This window comes from Gobio gobio (assembly GCF_949357685.1).
Source record: "Gobio gobio genome assembly, chromosome: 11".
NCBI classification, from domain to species: domain Eukaryota; kingdom Metazoa; phylum Chordata; class Actinopteri; order Cypriniformes; family Gobionidae; genus Gobio; species Gobio gobio.
Genome location: NC_137104.1, coordinates 30,366,738 through 30,387,800, shown reverse-complemented (window position 1 = coordinate 30,387,800; position 21,063 = coordinate 30,366,738). Strand labels below are relative to the sequence as shown.

The 21,063-nt window shown below is 37.7% G+C and overlaps 1 protein-coding gene across 3 annotated transcripts in view; it reads right to left on the bottom strand.

Moving 5' to 3' along the window:
* The window catches only part of cenpa (histone H3-like centromeric protein A), a 76,563-nt gene extending 59,854 nt beyond the window's left edge, over nt 1-16,709 (bottom strand). The window contains exons 1-2 of one of the 3 annotated variants that reach the window (XM_079829359.1): nt 16,623-16,709; nt 16,179-16,318 (exon numbers count right to left, since the gene is read on the bottom strand). In XM_079829359.1, coding sequence (XP_079685485.1) covers nt 16,179-16,287 — 109 coding nt within the window. In that variant the 5' untranslated portion in view covers nt 16,288-16,318; nt 16,623-16,709. The remainder of the gene's footprint in view (nt 1-16,178; nt 16,319-16,622) is intronic. The other 2 variants (XM_079829360.1, XM_079829361.1) reach the window with 2 other exon arrangements.
* Nucleotides 16,710-21,063: the final 4,354 nt, after the last annotated feature.

Here is a 21,063-nt window from a genome sequence, read left to right as displayed (position 1 = left end):
TATTTGATGAGTTATTGTGATTTATGAGTGTAGAATAGATGACTGTTGCACGTGTGATATGGCAGTGTTAAATGAGTGACAGAGAACGAGCAGAGAACTCCTCCCCCGCGCGACCGTTCTCTCTTTCTGTCGATGTCTTCTCATATTTCACATATTGGTTCATATTTCACATATTAATCAAAATCAAAAGGTCGGAAGACCGAATCCATGTTGCACGTGCCGCATTCGGATATTTTTTTTCCTTGAATTCCCGCTGAGTGTGAACTGCGCTCAAAAAACATTGACTTTTCTCTGACCAGCTGACATAAACATAAGTTTCAATAAACGGGAAAACATTATATTCTGTTATGAAGTGTATTCTGTATTGACAAATCTTTCGCGATGTTCTAACAGACGGGATTCGCACGCAACGCGTCTGCTAATGTAAGATTCGCGAACCAATGACTCCTTTGAATCGAATCATTTTAGCGACTGGTTAGAACAACTGATCCGTTCCACACTGAACGAACGAATCAGTTTATTCATTTACTCAGAACATCTGAAACGAGAACACAAGTATGCTTACCCCATTTAGCAAGAGCGGATAGTAGGAATTAGTTTAATCATCCACAGTCATTCAGCTTATTTATGTTGACAATGTGCAGTGAAATATAATTTAGTGTAGACTGGAGTTAGGTGAGACCAGAACAAAGTTGTTAGCTAGCTGATAATTTTACAAAATTGTATATGGTAGAAAATTAGGCTATTTGTACATTTTTTAATGCTACTTTTTAATATTGATATGATTATACCAAAACAATTATCAGTAAAAAGTGTAAAAAATGAGGATCAAAAGAAACAAACATCAAGGTAGAGATCATACATAATATCAGATGTCAAAATAAGATAGGCAAAAATTACAAACGGTTTCTTTGCATTTATTTTAAATGTATTGTCAGTATTGCGCTCACAGATCACGTGGGTAGGGTACTTTTTTACTGTGTGTGTGGATGACCATGTCTGTCAGACACCACCGAAGACCATTTTTGACCCAGGAAAAACGCTGTATCGCGATATGTACATTTGCGGTATTTCGATATATTGTGCAGCCCTAATTCATAATCAATTGCATCATTATTATTCAGTCAGAGTGAGTCTGAGCACAGAAGTGTGAGGGTTACACAGAGAGGAGATCATTTTGAACACAGGAATATGTAGCATAAGCTTTCCAATTATGCACATGACTGAAGACTTCCTTGTAAGGAAGAATTGTGAAGCATGATGTTTTCCTACCATGCATATGACAAGTCACAAGTTCTCTATAAGGCAAGTTTCTCTATGTTTCCACTGATGCATACATCTAAGGGTATATTGTGCTGTGTGCAAGCACGAAGTATATTAGATGTACAACCTGTTTTCTGGTAATGTAATTAATTTTTCTGGTTAAGTAGCCAATAAAATCCAGTGTCCAGAAAGATAGATAAAGCTGAAATGAAGACCATTTCCCAGAAAATTCTCTCTCCTATGCTGGCATATAAAATAATAAAAAAGAAAATCTTGTGGCAAAATAACTGGTGTCGGGTACTGTGATTTAAATTACGACAGGGAAAAGCTTATTTTTTAAGTCTACAGAGGGGTCTCTGTCAGTGATTTAATCATAGAAATATTGTAGAACGAGGTATCATTCAAATAAAGGTTTTAAAATGAAGGCCAAGTGTCTCTAATTAAACAAGTATATGTTCGGCTAATTGTCAGTCTCTTACATATTTGTATCTCGAAAGATGTGTGACAAATAATGTTTTATAAACAAAGTTCGGGATGAGCATGTTCAAATCGTCTATCTAACTAGCTCGAGAGTAGACGACTCAACAAGTTATCTTAACTATTTTCTGTTATCCCTCTGCCACCCCGAATTCTCACTCTTGGCTGGTTCCTATTCTCAGCCGGGGATACGAGTGGGAGTACTCTGGGTTTGGGGAAAATTCCAAGCTCGGAGCCTCCCCTTGGACAGCATGCCAAAAACACGTAACTTTTTTTTACTCCATTCGATCATTTGTAAGTGTGAACTTGTGAAAACAAAGTGCCACAGGTTATCGAACATTTATTTTTTATTTATTGTCAAAGATTTATTTTTGCCTTTTTATTATGATAGGACAGTGACTAGACAGGAAGCAAAGTGGGAGAGAGAAAGGGGGGATGGGATCAGGAAAGCCAGTCCATGAGCCGGAACTCAAACTTGGGTCACCCGAGCTGCCCACACGGCTATTGACGGTGAAGATTAGGGCTGTCACTTTACGTTCGAAAATCGATAGCACAATCGATCGGATCAACCAACACAAGTTTCGAACAAAACAAAAATAGGAAATCGATTTTAACCAAATATGTACACTATTAATTTTAAACGAATTAAACAAATAAAAAAGATCGATGTAACAAAACTCACAAACAAGCAGAAAAGGAATTCCGAAAGTACAATAGGCATTGCGAAAGCTAAAAAGTCAATTCCCACCAATTTTATGCGCCTATAGTTTCAATCGGCTGCTGCTGGTGTTTTGCCAAAGGATAAAGTGGTATGCAAACTGTGCGATAGTGAGTTCCCATATCAAAGCAGCACTACAACTATGAGGGGGCATTTGCAGCTTCATCATCCAGATGAATACAAAGGCCTAGACCCAGTACAGCCACCTGCTAAAACCTGCTAATTTAAACTTTATGTCATCGCAGATTAAAATCTATAAATCAAAATATTTATTGCATTCATGATAAAAAGTCTCAGCACCAAGGATCTATTCATAGTTTTCAGTCACATGACTGTCGCAGAGGCCTGGAGGGCAAAACAGCCATAGTACTGTTTCTATCTTCACGCTGCAGTGAGTGCAGTCTGTAACTTTTCTCAGTTTATGTCTATGGCGAGTCACGCAGGGACTGTGCTCATCCGCAGCGGTTCCTACCAGTCTGGTCTGAAATAGTCCCAATATAAACACTTATTGTAAGTGTACCCTAATGATTCAGGGTAAGACAAAAACACGGTTTGGAAAATGGATTCATGTTGTACATTCTCATTATATAATTTTTGTAAATCTTGAACAGAAAATAAGTTACGGACAGCAGCTTTAAAAACAAAATTTCCATCTTAAAAACAAAAATGTGAACACAATTTAAGTTGTTGGCACTTGTGTTCTGCAATATTTTAATCACTAAAAACAGCGGGACGTTCTAAAACGCTTAACATGAAAAAAACTAAGGGTAGGTTGCACCACTAAAGATTAAATTAAGCAAAGTTTAACACTAATCAAGGATTTGTTGATATGGGTTTTATTTTAAATTGAGTTGTGTTGCACCACTTAATTTTAAACACAGATTAACTTCGTAGAATTAACTTACGTTAGATTTAAATGAACCGACGCCAGGCTACAGATACTTTATACTTATTCATGCAACCCATCCTTAAAGTTCCTTAAATGTACTAACACAGTGATATTAAGATCAAATTCATTTCAGCATACTATATACAGGCGAACAGATGAGCCCAGAATATGAACAAAATGCGTTTTCTTAGTAATGGTTTTCAATGGAAATGAAAACCGGAGAAACCTTACATTGCATTTATATTGTGTTAATCTGCTTCCTTGTACATAGTATGCATCCTCAATAAGGTGTATATTGAATTTTAATATCACTGTCTTACTACATTAATACTTATTACAAAGCTGGTAAAAATGACTGGTGGTCAATGGAGGAAAGCCTGGTTTTGCCTTCCAGGTGGACATTTCTATGACGGTGTGACGTCACGAGAAAACTGTGAATTGAAGTGTGCATGTACACGTCCTTACTGTGGATTTAAGCGCATTCAGACAGATCGAGCATTTTGCAGTAAGGGAGGAGTAAATGTTTTTTTTTTTACCCCCCCAAAAAATTATAAAAGTGCTCTCATCTCGTGCAACAGAAGTACTAGTGGTGCAGTCAAAAGGCTGCATCTGTAACTGCATGAGAGGACAATATATGAGCCGCAAGTTTCTCACTGATATGTTGCTAATACTCTTCTTCGGTTTGCATCACGTGCACCTGCGCAATATCATAGCCTATGATTTCCGAAAATATAGTACTATATGTTGTCAACTAGATATCATCACAAGAACTTTGAGGAATATGCAACACAATTTAGACAATTGTTTTTGTCATATGTATTATAATAACAACTGACAGACAGTTAGGGCTGCTCGATTATGGAAAAAATCATAATCACGATTATTTTGGTCAATATTGAAATCACGATTATGTAACACGATTATTTCACATGACTTTGGGAATGTGTTGCATTTATTAAAAAGACACCTTTCAACAATTCAATTGAAATTGTAACATTTGTTGTACTTTTTGAACTATTAAAATAAAGAATATAACATATATTCAAATCAAAGTATAAAAGTATTCCAGTAAAAATGATAACCACAAATAAATAAGATCAACAATATGGTTCGGCTAGATATGCTTTTCAAGTTTTCAAGTCAGGTACGTCTAACATTAGTTTTCAGGTACAGAAATGTATCAAATATAAAATAATATTGCATATTTGAGTGCATAAATTAAAGATTAATCCTATTAAACTTACAAAAGCTATTCAATCAAGAGCAGTGAGTGATGTCCTTGTCTTTTGTTGTTTGACATTAAACAGACAGCAGTAAAGGCTACTGCCCCTTTAAGACCTGATGTTACTGCCCCTTTGAGACCTAATGCTCGGATTTGCGTCGTCTTTCTCGACTGTATAAAGTTTACTTAAGGCATATTCAGACTATGTCTGCTAGGATACTCATCAAGATGGACGTTGACATACGTTTTGTGTGAGTTTGTCCGTTCAAGAGCGAGACTTGAAAGTGAACTCAATATTTGCGCGCTGTGAGACGTGTGCGCACTCTCGGATGAGTGCACTGAGGCCTAGTCCACACGTACACGGGTATTTTTATAACCAGAGTTTTTCCTCCTCCGTTTTAAAAAACAATCGTGTCCACACAAGCACGGTTTTAACTGTATACACAGGGGCAGGGCTCAAGTGGACTGAAGCTTCACACACTTGCCTTACTATGTTGTATTATTGTATTCTGGCGCCTCTGTTCTGCAATACAATGAGATAACTGCGCATGTATCTGTATATATGTAATAAGCACTGTTAGCAGAGTTATTAAAAGTTACGTCCGCCATTGCATAGACTCACTCATGTATAAACAAAAGCGATAACGGCGCACATTTCGACTTCACAAGCCGAAATCTCCAGTTTCACCGTCTACACGACAATGCTGTAACCGGAGTTTCTAAAAAACTTCACCCTGGCCGGAGTTTTCAAAAAAGTCCGGTTTCAGTAACCGGATACTGCGTTTGCATGTGGACGAACAGCCAAACCGCGTAGAAAAAGCTGCGGTTTTGAAAATACCCGTGTTCATGTGTACAGGGCCTGAGACAAATGTTCTCACAGCGCGCGCTCTTCTCATTTGTGTCTTCTGGCTCTACACCCGGGTGATGACAGAGAAAATTACTGGTCATATTCAAACATACGGCAGCACTCGCATGCATTGAACAACGTTTACAAAGAGAGAATTATTTGAAAAAATATGAAGGAAAAAAAATTATTTAAAGGACTTTTACACGGCACCCCTGCTCTCGTCAGTTTTTGTTTCTTTATTAGATTGTCATAGGTCACTCTGTGTTTAATTTTCAAGTGGTTAAACAAATTCGTAGTGTTCCCTTGCGTTGCAGCCACTACCATGTAGCAAATCTTGCACGTATACATGTTTCTGCTCGTCGTCTGATTCCTCGAAGCCAAACTGTTCCCAGACAACGGAGTTGGTTTTGCCTTTTTTGCTCACCAAACGCTGCTGTAACTGCCCTCCTTCTGCCATCTTTACTCGCGCCGAGTTTTTAAATTCCAGCGGATGATATGCACACGTTTGTGGAGTCACGTTTGTGGCTTCTGGAGGGGCGGATGTGCGCGTTTCATTCAGAACGCAAGACAAAATAAGAGTGTTCTTGCAAAACTGAACATGGCAAAATAATCGTTTTTTCTCGATTGTACTATTTTGGTGATCGTTGGGAGCCAAAATCGAAATCGAAATTCGATTAATTGCACAGCCCTACAGACAGTATAATTTCAGCCGTTCTGTGCAGCTCGAATATATAGGAGCTCAGCTGAGCTCAGCTTCGCGGCTGAGACACGAATAGACTATTAACTTAAATCTTTTACTCTTAAACACAAAAGGCACGTCCACTTTAATAAAAAAAAAAATGAATATTTATTAAACAAGCCAGATCAAGAGCAGAAAACACGCTCACAATTAAATAAATAATATACAAGAAAACTAGCCTTCTTCAATCTGTCTCTCTACTCCAGTGGGTTGGGCAAATCCAAAAGAAGTGAAAACAATGGGGGTGTTCTGAAGACAGTCTGTTACCTGTGAAACAGGGCTGCTCTGAAAACATATAAACCGATTTTGTGAGTTATCAGCAAACTGATGTGCATGTAAACGTGCTCATTGAATCATCCATTTAAAAGATTTATTCACAAACACTGATTCATCCAATAACGAAACTTTATGAATGAGAGACTCCGTGACACACTGATTCATTCAAATTAAAATATTTTTATTATAAAAATATTTTTAAGCAATTAACTCAAACCTCTAATTTGCATGTTATTTTGTTTTATCTAAATTTTACGCAAAAAAATTGTGATTCTCAATTTATCCAAAATCGTGCAGCTTTTTGGGACAAGGGCAATAGAGGTTATGCACAACAAACTTCTGTATTCTTGGTTTGTTTGGTCCGGACTAAAACAAAAAACCATTTAGTCCTGGGGCATGTACCATGATGGTAGTTTAACAAACTCAGGGATACAGGATTAGTGTTGGTCCCATGATGCTGATCATCAGCTTTCTCTGTCAACTCAGGCTTTAGGAGTTTAGCTGTGACATCAGTAGTGAACAGCCAATCACATGCTGTGGATCAGTGAAACTGAGATTCACTTTTTGTGAGAGAAGCAGCAAGATTAATTTCTCTCTTCTGCAGAATATTACATGATTGGAAAATATCAAGAATTTTTAAACAAATTTACACAGCAAGAAGAAAAGAGCTGTCTATGAAAGTAACAACTTTAAGAAAAATCGTATTACGTCAATGCAAGTAAAAGTTATGAAGTTAGTTTAGTTGATATATAGAGAGAATTGAACATTTAAGCTCACATGTAATTTTTATAGCTTTATTTACTGATTTGAAAGCTTATTTGTTTATTGACCTTTATATAGGCTATTTATATTCATTTTAACTAATGGTTGATTAACTAAAATTATACATGTGTAATTGATTAAGGGTATAATAATTACATAAATGATAGATAAACCATTCAAAATTATTATTATAAATAAGCATTGTTAAAAGCCAGATGCTTTAGTCTTTAAAAAACATTTTCTATGTAGTGACCTTTAATTTGGAGTAGAAACACGGGGAGTGACTTTATTGCATCAGAGGTGTGTCACTTTGCTCACAGCTGATTGGTCCAATATCAGTTTGAGATCTCTTATCCAGAACATAACCTGCCCTGGAGCAGGTTAGCAGTGGAGCGCAAGTTACTATGGAGAAGAACACTGTTAAAAGCCAAACCACTTTAAATGGTACATAAAACCCAGGATTGGCACAAACTAAGCTTAAACATATCTGGCTAGCCAGCTAAACCAGCTTCATGGTATAGGCCCCTGGTCCGATAAGCGTTCAGATTGGCATTTTTATCACTGAACCCTGAAGCTTTTATGACAGAACTTAACAAACATCCAAAACAATGCTGTGCGCTGGGATAAATGTGCTTGTTGTTTGTGCATTGCCTGCATATGATGGTATGTGACCAGCTGAGAACTCGTGAAAAGTTTATAAAATGTGTAAGGAGTCAAAACAGTGGCAGGAATCGATCCGTCACACACAAACAATCTGCAGCAAGAAGACATGGTCTGATGCGTATGTGCCGGTAAACGATAATACGATATACCGCAATAATGAACATGCACAATATTGTTATCGTGGGCACTTCAAAATACCGCTAATAATTATTTATTACGAATTATTCAGATTTTTAGAATGAATTTTAAGAATACTTTACCCATCAACCGTTTAAAATGAAAAACACGTCAAAGAGGAACGCACTGATGTAAATAGACCGTGCATGAGCCGAGCACATGGTGGAATGAGATGCGCTGAAGTGCACATTCATTCTTCGACAGCAGAGGGCGCTGACGGAACAGCAGAAATGCAGCCGTTTCCCCAGTAATCACATAACCTAATACATAATACTTAAAGACTTAAGGCTATTAATTTTCAAACTTGCATTTTATATTTTAATCTGGACTAAATGACATGCCCTAGATATTGTTTGAATATGTTCTGACTGTTGTTCAATCACACACTTTACAAGGCTCCAGTATTTAACATTAGTTCCTTCATTAACAAACTGACAATGAAAAATACTTCTAAAGCATGTATTAATCTTAGTTAAATGTATATTTCAGCATACCTATTGTTCTTTATAATTCTTTTGCACTTTAATCTGTTTTAAATATTTGTTTACTTTATACATTTTTGTGTATTGCTTTATTGTATTTAAATGTTTGGTTCTTTTGTTATAAGAAAGTGATTTAACCTGTTATAGTATGACAACACTTTTTTTGCAACTTATTTCAATATCGTGATAATACCGTATACCGTGATAAAAGCTTCAGCAATTAATCGCAACATGAAAATTTGATACCGGCACATGCCTACTGTATACTGAACTCTGATGGGCAAACTCGCGACTATGACACTATGGCATAGACTACAAGAAATAGTTGAATAAAGTTATTTTTATTTGTTTTTTTTCTACACAAAGTATTCTCGTCACTTCATAAAATTAAGGTTAAACCACTGTAGTCACATGGACTATTTTAACTATGTGTTTTACTACCTTTTTGGCCCTTGAAAGAGGTGATTAAATTGCTGTCTATGGAGAGGTCAGAGAGCTCTCAGATTTCATCAAAAATATCTTAATTTGTGTTCTGAAGATGAACAAAAGTCTTACAGGATACTAACGACATGAAGGTGAGAAATTCATGACAGAATTTTCATTTTTGGGTGAACTAACCCTTTAAAGTACATTATGATAAATACTTTACTTGTTACCAGGGATGGAAATTAGCACCCACCACCAGCCAAATGCGGGTGATTTTGTGTTGTGGCGGGTAAACTCGCTTCACCTACCAGCCACCGTGGCGGGTAAATAAAAATAGCATACGGTTTCACCTGGACGTCGGACACTTTTAGAGGAGGCACACCTTAAAAACAAATGTGCAGTTACATCGCAGGCGTTAAGAGGTCCTTAAAGAAAACATCTCAGGAGGAGCCAGTGGACAAAGAGGCGAAGATCAAAAAAAGTTTTTTAAAGAACGATGGAGAAAAGCAGACAGTGGGGAGTCCCGCGATTGGTTCGTTTACGACGAGACAAGTCTGACAATGTTCTGCTCAGTATGTCGTCAACACGCTTCAGAAGATGCCAAAACTAATAGTTTCATTGTTGTGACTAAAAACCTAAAACTGGAAGCCACGAATCATCCAAATGCCACATCCAGGCAAAAAAAAAGAGAGCACAGGGAAAAGTAGCCCCGGAAAATACGGCTGCCATGAAGGCACTTACCAGCCTGAAGATGGCCCAATTGGATAAGATGATAATACTGTTTAGGAATGCCCACGCAATCGCGAAAAAAGGAAGGCCATTTCAAGATTACAAATGGCAATGCAAGTAAGTATTTTTTTTTTTTTGTCTATGAAATGTTGAATAGTAGATTTTAGATTAAATGCTGAATAAGGTCAGAAGAATTATGTCTGACAGGTCTACTGACACTGCCGTTATGGAACAGGAAATGAAATGCTGTATACACGCTTGTGCAACCGAGGCAAGGTGGAGGTCCACTTTGTAGGGATACAGGATGTGGAGAAAGCAGACGGTGAGAACATCGCTCAGGCAATAGATACCATGATGAGGGAGGTCTGTGGAGAAGAGTGGCAGGCCAAGTTGGTGGCATGTGCAACTGATGGTGCGTCAGTGATGACAGGGACACGTAAAAGGAGTAGCGAGCAGGCTGAGAGGAAATAACATGCACGTCCTGGGTATTCACTGTATGGCACACCGCCTGGAACTAGCTTTCAAGGATGCTATTAAGAGCTGATCTATGGCAAAACAGATTGAAAATGTGCTGTCAGGGCTGCATACATTCTATTGTAAAAGTGCTCTCAACAGGGCAAACCTAAAGCACCGCTTCAAGATTCTGGGCCAGAATCCCCTTGTACCAACTAGGGTTGGAGGCACCAGGTGGGTTTCTCACATCTTTAGGGCCATTGACCATTTCTTGAGAGGTTACCAGGGACTTACCCAGCACCTAGACCATGTAGGCTCAATAACAGTGTAGAGAACTTGAATGTTAAGTTAAAATGTAAGGTCCGTTTGTCAGGAATTTGTTCAGTGTAATTTAATAAATCAAACTAACTTACACTTATAAAACACTTGTATAAAAATTATAAATTGACTAATTACTTTTCTTTATTGATTTGACGGATTTTGTATAAAGATTCAGTCACCAGATGCTGAAGGGGTGAATGCAGTGCAGAAGAGCAGAAAATGAATGCCACTACTTCCAAACCTGCTGGGATCCAGCATTTTTCATGTTTTGCAATTTCATGCATGATTGCCTGACTCACCTCAGCAGCCTCTCTCTTGACTCTTCAAACCTCAGCTATCACAGTGGCTGAAGTACACAGCTGCCTGACAGCCACCCAAACAGTGCTCACAAAATACAAAACCAGGTGAGTGTCAGAGTGAGAACTGAAAAGTTGTGTTAATGCTTAGCTGAATATCTTAAATAAACTTACTAATGTAAATGTACCACAGACCTGGGCCCAAGCTAAAAGCCTGTATGAAGCAGCACGAGAATGATGACCGCGTCCTAAACCGTGTCATGAAGGCCAAGTTTGAGCTGCTCGACAAACTCTGCCAGAGTCTGCAAAGTCGCTTCACCGACATGACCATAGCGATTCTCCAGGCTACAAAGTTAGTGAATCTGAACAGCTGGCCTGACACAGATCGCTCTAAAGGTATGTGGTTTAGGTTCATACATAACATTTAATCTACAAAGTCATGAAAGCATTAGGGCTGTAATCAACCAAAGAAAATCTTGGTCGACTGAGGTCCCGAAATTTTCGACTAAAAATCGACTAAAAATGACATTAGGAAAAAAAAACTTTAAATGAATTAGCTGTGCACTGTGCGCAGTACTTTTTGGCCTTGTTGTCTGCCTAAATGAATTATAAATAAACATAAAAAACTAGTAGGCTAATTGCAGTATAACAGCATATTTGCAGTATAATTGTTTTAGACATTTTTATTTTGGACTGAAATGAGTCTGACGGCTCTGACAGCGTTACATCACGTGCACCTGCACAATATCATAGCCTATGATTTCCGAAAATATAGTAACTGTTACTATGTTGTCCTCTAGTGATATCATCACAAGCACTTTTGAGGAATATGCAACATAATTTAGACAACAGTTTTTGTCATATGTATTATAATAACTGACAGACACTATCATTTCAGCCGCTCTGTGCAGCTCGAACATAGGATCAGCTCAGCTTCGCGGCTGAGACACGAATAGACTATTAACTTAAAGCTTTTACTCTTAAACACAAAAGGCACGTCCACTTTAATAAAAAATTAATATTTATTAAACAAGCCAGATCAAGAACAGAAACAAAATAAAGTGCATAACTGAAAAATAAAGCATAGGCTCAAAACAAATACAAACAGTGGGCACAGCGCATCACGCATTAGGCTCCAAAAAAAAAAAAAATAGTGCCCAAATCCAATAAATAATACTAGAAATAAATTAGCAGTTTGCACAATAACAAAAGGGATGGGGCAACTCAAAACAGACGGGGCAACCTAACGCAGACAAGTTAGCTTACCGTTTTTAGGTGATATGACATGTTTGTCGTCGAGCTGTGATATGCAAAATATTACTTGCAAAATTTGCATTTGACTTTTTTTGCCATTTTCTATTTTAAAAGAATGCTGCCACACTGACACTGCTGATGTCTTTGTTGACATGGTAGAAGAGGACTGACTAGGAAAACACTCTGGCTGCGTCCCAATTCGCCTACTTATACTACGTCCTAAAAGTATGTACTCTTTTTGTGAAGAAAAAGTACATACTTTTGAGTGTGTAGCAGAAGAGTATGCAAGCTTTGGGACATACTACTTCGTCATCTTTAACGGACTCTGTTACGTGCATCCCGTCACCGTTTAAACTGTCAATCATCGTCACAGTTCAAATCCCCCACTTTAAATTTAATTTCCTACCGTATCGGAGAGAAATGTAGTCGCTCGTTGATCTGCCTTTCGTGGGTCTTTAGACTCCTCTCATGTGTTTGCAAAGTTAATGTAATGTATCATTACAAAATTTCTCAATGCTGCTGAAGGAGAAATATAATGTGGATAATATTGAATAAATATCTTTTCGTCAGGTTAAATACTGATAATTGCTCACTTAAACCACTTTATCTAATCCTCTCCACTTAACCGTCAGACTCGCGTAACCGTCATGTTTGTAGTTTTTTAACACTTTTTATCCGCGTTTGTAGTTCTAATCGAATCCTCGTCCATCTCGCAATAGGTTGTGGGCAATATCAGCCGTTAGAGTGCGCATCGATCTGCACTTCGGATTCTGACCGGAAATAGTAAACCATCCGGGAATCTTTGGAATACTCTTTTCAACATACTACGATTTGGGACATACTAATTCTTTTTTCGAATACTATTTAGTACGGATAGTATGCGAATTGGGACGCAGCATCTCACAATTAAATAAATAATAGGCCTATACAGCAAAGTAGCGTACTTCAATCTGTCTCTCTTCTCCAGTGGGTTGGGCTAATCCAAAAGAAGTGAAAACAAGGGGGGTGTTCTGAAGACCGACTGTTATCTGTGACAGCACAGGGGTGCTCTGAAAACACCCCCATTAGCAATTAGTGCTTTCCACCTGATGAAATGAACGCGGCCAAACTGATGAAATGACCACGGCAAAACTGATGAAATGAACGCTGCAAAAAAAAAAATCGACCAATCAGAATTTTGGTCGAGCCAGAACGTATCGACTAATAATCGACTGGGAGATTATAGCCCTAGAAAGCATATAACTCAATGTTGTTTCATTATGTCCGTCTCTTTTCAGAATTTGGTGAATCAGAAGTGGAGGAATTAACTACACACTTCCAGAGCATCCTGACATCCTCAGGGGTCGCTCGCTGTTGATCTCATCCCAGATCAGTGGACCATTCTCAAGACCAGACTGTATGATACGGGAGAGAGTCTCCACATGAAGACCTGGCCAGAAATCAACAGGTCTTTGCAAACGCAGTGCCCCGACATCCTCAGCCTGGTTGACCTCATTCTCACTGTACCAGCCTCTACTGCAGACTGTAAAAGAGGCTTCAATCAAATGAAGTTAGTGAAAAGTGACTGGAGGTCGCATCTTACATCAAGAAGCCTCTGTGACCTACTGACTGTCCAGCTATCCAGTCCCTCTATTTAGAATTATGATCCCACCCCTGCTATCCAGCTCTGGCATCAGACTAGCATCCAGCCTAGAAGGCCACAGTTCATGGAGGGGAAGAAGAACGCTCAGGAAAGCACCTCTGAAAGGCAGGTGCATGAGCAGGAGTAAATTGGACTGGGATGGGGGAGGAATGTTAGTTTTTTGTTTAATCTGCCCTACATTTAATGAAATGTATATCAGTTCATGGTTTGTGTGTGTATAAGAGAGAAAGAGAAAATGTCAGTATTTCATTGAGACTTGAGATTAAATAAACTGCTTAAGTATTGTAGAGCTTGTCGTATTCATTTTCACAAAGTGGCTGGTAGATTTTGAAATCCACCAGCCACAGTGGCCGGTGGACAAAAAAGTTAATTTCCATCCCTGCTTGTTACATATACCTGCAACAGTTGTAAATAAATTATAAATGTTGGCTAGATTGTGTTCATTACCTGTCTACGATGTATGTTTATCCTGAAATATAATAAAATAATGCTTTCTCTCTATATATATATATATATTGAGTGTCTTCATCGGCCGTTATGTGTAGGGAGTTGGCTCACGTGATTTAAGTTGTGTGCTTCAGAACTTCCGGGAACATAGTGAGCATCGATTTACCCAGGGTTTTGCAGTGCATTGTGGGACTTTTTAGGGAACGAACATTTCAGTGCACTGGAAGGATTCTGTGCTTGCAACAGCCCTTAAAATGGCTGACTCCCTGATCAGTGCCCTGACTACTGAACTAGGGAGCTGATTGAGAGACACCCTACATTCATACTTCACACATTCATCTGATATAGAACATACTTTTTTAGCGGTCATGAAGTAATTACTTATTCCTAATAAGTACCTACTAAATAGAGTATGCAATTTTGGACGCAGCCTCAGGGAGCAAAATCAAAAACTTCAGAAGAGTAAATAAAAACTCAGATCCAAATCAGTGAAAGGAAGAGAAGAAAAAAGTTAGTAAATATAAATAATGCAGTGTATTTAACAGTAAAACATTTTGCCTGCCAAATTATATTTCAATTTCTAGGAGTATTTTGTTTATATTTGTATTAGTTTCTTGAAAAGTTACATTTAAAACATTTGTCACAAAACACAAACCTAACTCCATAGGCATGTAGCATAGCCTGCTTTATGGAATACACACTAGAAAAAACCCTCACCAGTTATACCAGAGAACAAATTTGCTTGCGATTGAAGAATCTTAACATCACATTATAGAGTTATATTTTAGCCTAACTATAAAATTGCTACTCTCTTGAATTTTTACATGGCTGGTGTAAAACATGGATAATAACATTATCAGAGCCCTCTAATGACAGTTGCATTTAAGGCTGCACGATTAATCGAAATCGAACCGCAATTGCGATTTGGCTTATGTGCGATTATGAAAGCGCATAGGCTGCGATTTTAATTAAATAAATAAATGCCCAGCGTGTCAGTGAAGAGCGGATCTGTGATCAGGAGTAAACGCTGCTCCGTCTGAAAGCACTGCGAGTTTAAGCAACGTGTCAAACATCTTCACAAACTAATGCATTCATAAACCTGTTGTCCAACCAAATACAACATTTAATAACACGTTTTAACTCACTTCATATTTAAAACATCAGTCGAGCTGATGTGGCTTATCACAGAATGTCAATCAGCACTGCATGCTTTTATTATTATGAAAATACCCGAGAAGGCTTGAAGAACTCAATACACCATATCACAGAAGTATTATCTTAATGTTTAATCAGTCAAAGCGTTTCTATCTTCGTTTTATTCAGCCTACAGCGCCAGCTTCACATTAGGGATTTCGTAAGGGATTTCCTGAAAACAAATGATTACTTCTCTGGCGCAAATGTGCCGTTTCTGCTCGAGGGCGCCCTCTGGCCTCCAGTATGAATGAAACTTTTGGGTAGAAAATAAGAAAAATAAAACTTCTCACTAAATAAATTTATATGACAATCCATATGTTTTTCTTCAATGTACAATAGTTTTAATCCCCACAGTGGATGCATAAGAGGCTCATATTTCATATTAAAGACATAGACTTTAAGAAATTAATATCACAGATAAAAAGCACAGATTTGTATAATAATAATAATTGTTTTTTACAATAAATCCTTAGACCTTTCTAATGATTTTTAGTCATAGGCTGTCTGCATACTAACAGGTAACCCATAATTTTTAGTTTTCTGTAAAATATAAATATTATTATTATACTGTTATAATTATTCTTAAATGCTCTATTTTTTAAAATGAATGTTATTGTAATAGTAATATTTCTTATTTTTATTTAGCAATAATAATAATCATAATTATTATTATTAGTCACATTAATATATAAACAAAAAAATGTATACACACTTTTCATTTGTAAAAAATAAATAAATAAATAATAATAATCGCATTTTAAATCGCAATCTTAACCAGAATAATCGCAATTAGATGTTTTCCCCAAATCGTGCAGCCCTAGTTGCATTTAACCACTAAGCCAACCCACCTTTCCATAAACTGCATGAATACATGTTTGTAGTGTCCAATATGAGAGCTCACCGGAGGGTCCGCTGGTGCGGCGGGTTCTAGCTGTTAACGGTGGTGCAGGAGGAGATCTGCGTCTGGGGGTCGATGGCTTTCGCTTGTGTGCCGATTTATTGTGCCGCATGGCCACACAATATTAGATCAACAGCACTAGACTGCAACAAACCAAATGCAACTGTTGGTCGCGTGACAAATGATGCAGATCACAGTATTCTCAAACGCACATAAAATGTTTAATCCACGATATAAGTAGGTAAGTTAACCGTAAATAACCAATACGTAAATGTAAAGCGCCGATCTCAAATTAACCTTCGAAAACGTATTCTTCAGTTCACATGCAAAGCATGCAAAACTACAACTGTTAAAATGAATAAATGAACAGCGACTGCGCGACACCATATACTTTCTCTCTATTTCAGGCAAAATCGTCAAAATACACAAAAATAACATAATATTTACCAGCACTTAATGTCGTAGTTAGGAAGTCTTCTTTCACGAACACGAACGAATTCAAACTGTGCTGTACACTGCCCACACAAGTCCTTCCTTAGCCAATGAGGGCGGCTATACACGTGTGACGCCATAAGGAGATATTTGATTGGGCAATTCTTGTAACGTAAAAAACGTACTGTCTGGGCTGTGATATTTTATCCATGTACTAGTAATAAAGTGCTAAAAATATATATGATGTGTTCGTGTTCCCTTCCAAATAAATATAATAAAAGTTAGAATCAATGCGCATCAAACAAAGGCCGGTGGAAAATGAGTGGGCTTTAGCAGAAGCTTAGCGATGTGGTTCCAGTTACTTTTCTCAGCGCTGGTCACGATGGACCAATAAAAGTCGTTTAGTTGGTTGCCTAGTCCTGAGTCCAGAACGTTCCCTGCAGGTTATTTTAGAGGTGTTATTTTATAACCTAAAGAGAACCTTCCCAGAACGTTCCCTGCAGGTTATTTTTGGGGTTTATTTTATAACCTAAAGATAACCTTCCCAGAACGTTCCCTGCAGGTTATTTTTAGATAATTTTTTTTTATAATATATACGCAGGTTTATTTGTATATTTCGTTACTGCGCGTCTCTGATCTGCGCGCGCTTCTCCAGCACGCGCTTTCTTTCGTCATCCACAGAAAGACGCGCACTCGCGTAATTTAAAAATTAACGGTCATTTCGTTTTTACTGACTAACTAACATTAGTTTATCGATCTTTATTTAATAATGGGTTATAATTAATAAATATACCGGTGTAAATAGTGTGATTTCACAGAGATTTGACAAGTAATTGAAGACAACATGATAACCGAGGAGATTTGGTTTAACAGTACTATTTTTTTTTACGGTCTATGGTACTGACCAGAAGAGAGAAGTAGGCTACGTTCCGTTAATTCAGTGGTAAGAAACTAATGCAGTTATCCCAGTTAAAGTAATCTTTATTCATTATTAATGTCTGTGAATAAAATTCATGTTTTAAAACCACATATTGTGTTGAAGTCATTGTTATTTGGCACTTAAACGTAAAACCTGGTTGTGGTAGTAGGCTAGGTGTCGTCAGTAATACAAGTTACGAAATGCATATTAATGCATAATTCAATTTTATTTAATCCTCCATATGAAGGTTTATGTGCTTGAATTATTTATATTGATTAAATAAGTTCAAAACAAGACATGGTTTGAAGACATCCGTTTTCCATGCCGCTTATACCATATGGGACGCGGCATTGCTGGACGATTACTGACGCACAGCAGGGTAAATTATATCGGAGTAAATAGGTTAGGGGAACGTATATTTGGGAAGGTTAGGGGAACGTTCTCCAAACCAACAGGGAACGTTCTATTTACGTAAAGAAAACTTTCCTGGCTAACCAATAGAGAACGTTAGGATGTCTGTTCTGGGAACCAAAAATTGTTATCTGGGTATGTAGGCCTAATTAAAGTAAAAATGATTGATAAACACGTCTTTCTAATGGAAATAAATAACAAAAACTTTGGGTGTCTTGTTCATAATATTTATTTTCATATAAAAGTAACATGAGTTAAATGACATCCAGTTTATCAGCAACAAAGCGCACGAGTGTGAATCCCGCGATATCCGCCTTTGATCTCGCAGGTGTCGGATCCACTACGAGAAGAGAGAACTGCCCGGCTTGCCTGCACTTTTTTCACTCCTCCTCTCACTGCAGCCGCCTAGTCTCGGCTGAACTGCAGGCGAGGCGCATCTCAAACAAGCCTACTGATCTCTAAACCTGTCACAAACCCGTCACTGTAACCAATGAAATTAGGCTTGTTTGAGATGCGACTCGCATCGCCTGCAGTTTTGAGTGTGTAGCAGAAGAGTAGGCTATGCGAGCTTTGGGACATACTACTTCGTCATCTTTAACGGACTCTGTTACGCGCGTCCCGTCACCGTTTAAACTGCCCTGTCAATCATCGTCACAGTTCAAATCCCCCACTTTCAATTTAATTTCCTACCGTATCGGAGAGAAATGTAGTCGCTCGTTGATCTGCCTTTCGTGGGTCTTTAATGCAGAGACTCCTCTCATGTGTTTGCAAAGTTAATAAAAGTTAATTTCCAAACGTATCATTACAAAATTTCTCAATGCCGCTGAAAGAGAAATATAGTGGATAATATTGAATAAATATCTTTTCGTCAGGTTAAATACTGATAATTGCTCACTCAAACCACTTTATCTAATCCTCTCCGTCAGACTCGCGTAACCGTCATGTTTGTAGTTTTTTAACACTTTTTATCCGCGTTTGTAGTTCTAATCGAATCCTCGTCCATCTCGCAATGGGTTGTGGGCAATATCAGCCGCATCGATTAGAGTGCGCATCGATCTGCACTTCGGATTCTGACCGGAAAGAGTAAACCATCCGGGAATCTTTGGAATACTTTTTTCAACATACTAAGATTTGGGACATACTAATTCTTTTTTTCGAATACTATTTAGTACGGATAGTATGCGAATTGGGACGCAGCCTTTAATATCCCATGAGGCCATGGGGAATCATCATTTTCGAACATGTCGGAGACGCAGCTGTTTTCAAGTGTAAGTACAACAAACTGAACCGCTGTTAATTGTATTTCAATTTCACATAGGCTATTTAACAACCGACGAGGAAACTGTTGGTTTTAAGACATTAATATATATTAAATATTGATATTTTAAAGATATTAAATAGCTGTAAAACATTTAATTTTCATATAGTTAACGCACCAGTCGTGCTTCATTAAGCACACATAGCCTACTTCTGAAGATTTGTTAATCATCGTTTTCTTGAAAGCATTACTTTAACTGTGTACAAGAACCTGATAAACGTTTGTTTAAAGAAAAGGTGTGAATGCACTCTTAACCATATGCAATATAGACGTTTCCTAAATGTTTATTTAACATTTGACAGGAACATTTTCGTTAAGTATTGCAGATGACATCACAGCATGAATAGACATCTGATCAGAGTGATGTGTGTGTGCTATAATGTAGAGTTCTGTTGTCAACACTGCTTACTTTACATGAACGTCAGTAATGTTAATAAATCTACATAAAGTAACTAAACATAAGTTATCTTTTTTATTTGTCCATTAGTACTGTTGATGAATTGAGGAACATTAACACATCAGCAACTACCTCAACATTTAAATGTAGTATTGAGCACATAAACTTTTGTGCTTTTATCAAGGTGTTGTTTAAGATCCAGGTAACGTGAAAGTTGTCTGATGTTACAGGGGCAGAAGAGCACGTGTGTGTTTATCTGGTGGAGACTGGAGAGAGGGTGATGAAGGAAGCCTGTCATCAAAGGCTTTGAGTATACTACAGAAATTAATAAAACATCAATTTAAATCTTAAGTTGTATTTTATTTTAATTTCAAACAGAGTTATTTCAGCACTTGAAGCTTCTTGATGTCTGTGCATTTGCTGCAGAGCTTCTGTGGATGAGCCTTGCTCAAGGACTCACTGGTGGTGACGGCTGCGGAGATCGAAGCAGAAACCTTCTGCTTATCAGTTCAGTGTTTAGCCCACTACACCACAAAAGTCATAAAGCTACAATACAAATAGCATGTAATTGTAAAAATATTAAATTAAATATGGCAAGAAATGGGATGCTGACAACATGAATTGTAAAACGTTTTAAGTAGTCATGCTGATGGAGAGCAGGCACACAGATGTTTGGAGCAGACATCAGCAGTCAGAGATTGTCCCACACGTTCTCACTCTTGCTTCAGGGTTGTGGGGTTCAGGAGGGACATGAGGGACGGCTATAGGACAGGCGAAGGTGTTCACGTGGTCAACTGCTTCATCAACATAAAGCCACAGAATTGGCACAGCTGTGTTGAGATGGCAGCAGATGTGGGCTTCACCGCCTGTAAATGTGTGATGGTTTGTTAGAACAAAACGTTTGAATAAAGCTTTGTTTCATGTTGGTGACTTATTCATTTGTGATGTTTACTTTTATTCATTCTTTTACTCATTAATTCATGTTTCCTATTGTTGTCAGTAAATAAAATATTTTATTAAATGCATTTATTCATTGCTTGACTGAAAATTGGTATTCACATCGGCTGCATTTGTCTAGTGTGTATTCATGCATCGCTATGTCATATGAGTATGACAAGTTGCACTTTGCTTGTTTTACTAAAACAATATAATTTTCAGTAAAAAAGAAAAAGTTATATAATTAAGTATTGATCAGCATTTGTCATTATTATTGTAAGTGTTTTAGTGGGCTAGCAATGCAATTTAATCTGGGGTAATCTTAATTTTGAATAGTGATACTTACATTTTTCGAGTCAACAGTAAAATCAACAGTTTTCTCCAAAGGTGAGATCTTCGAGCAGCTGAAAGATGTCTGTGCAGACACTGAGGGAAACCGCACAGGTCGGGCTGTGGAGTTACTGATGCTTTGAGC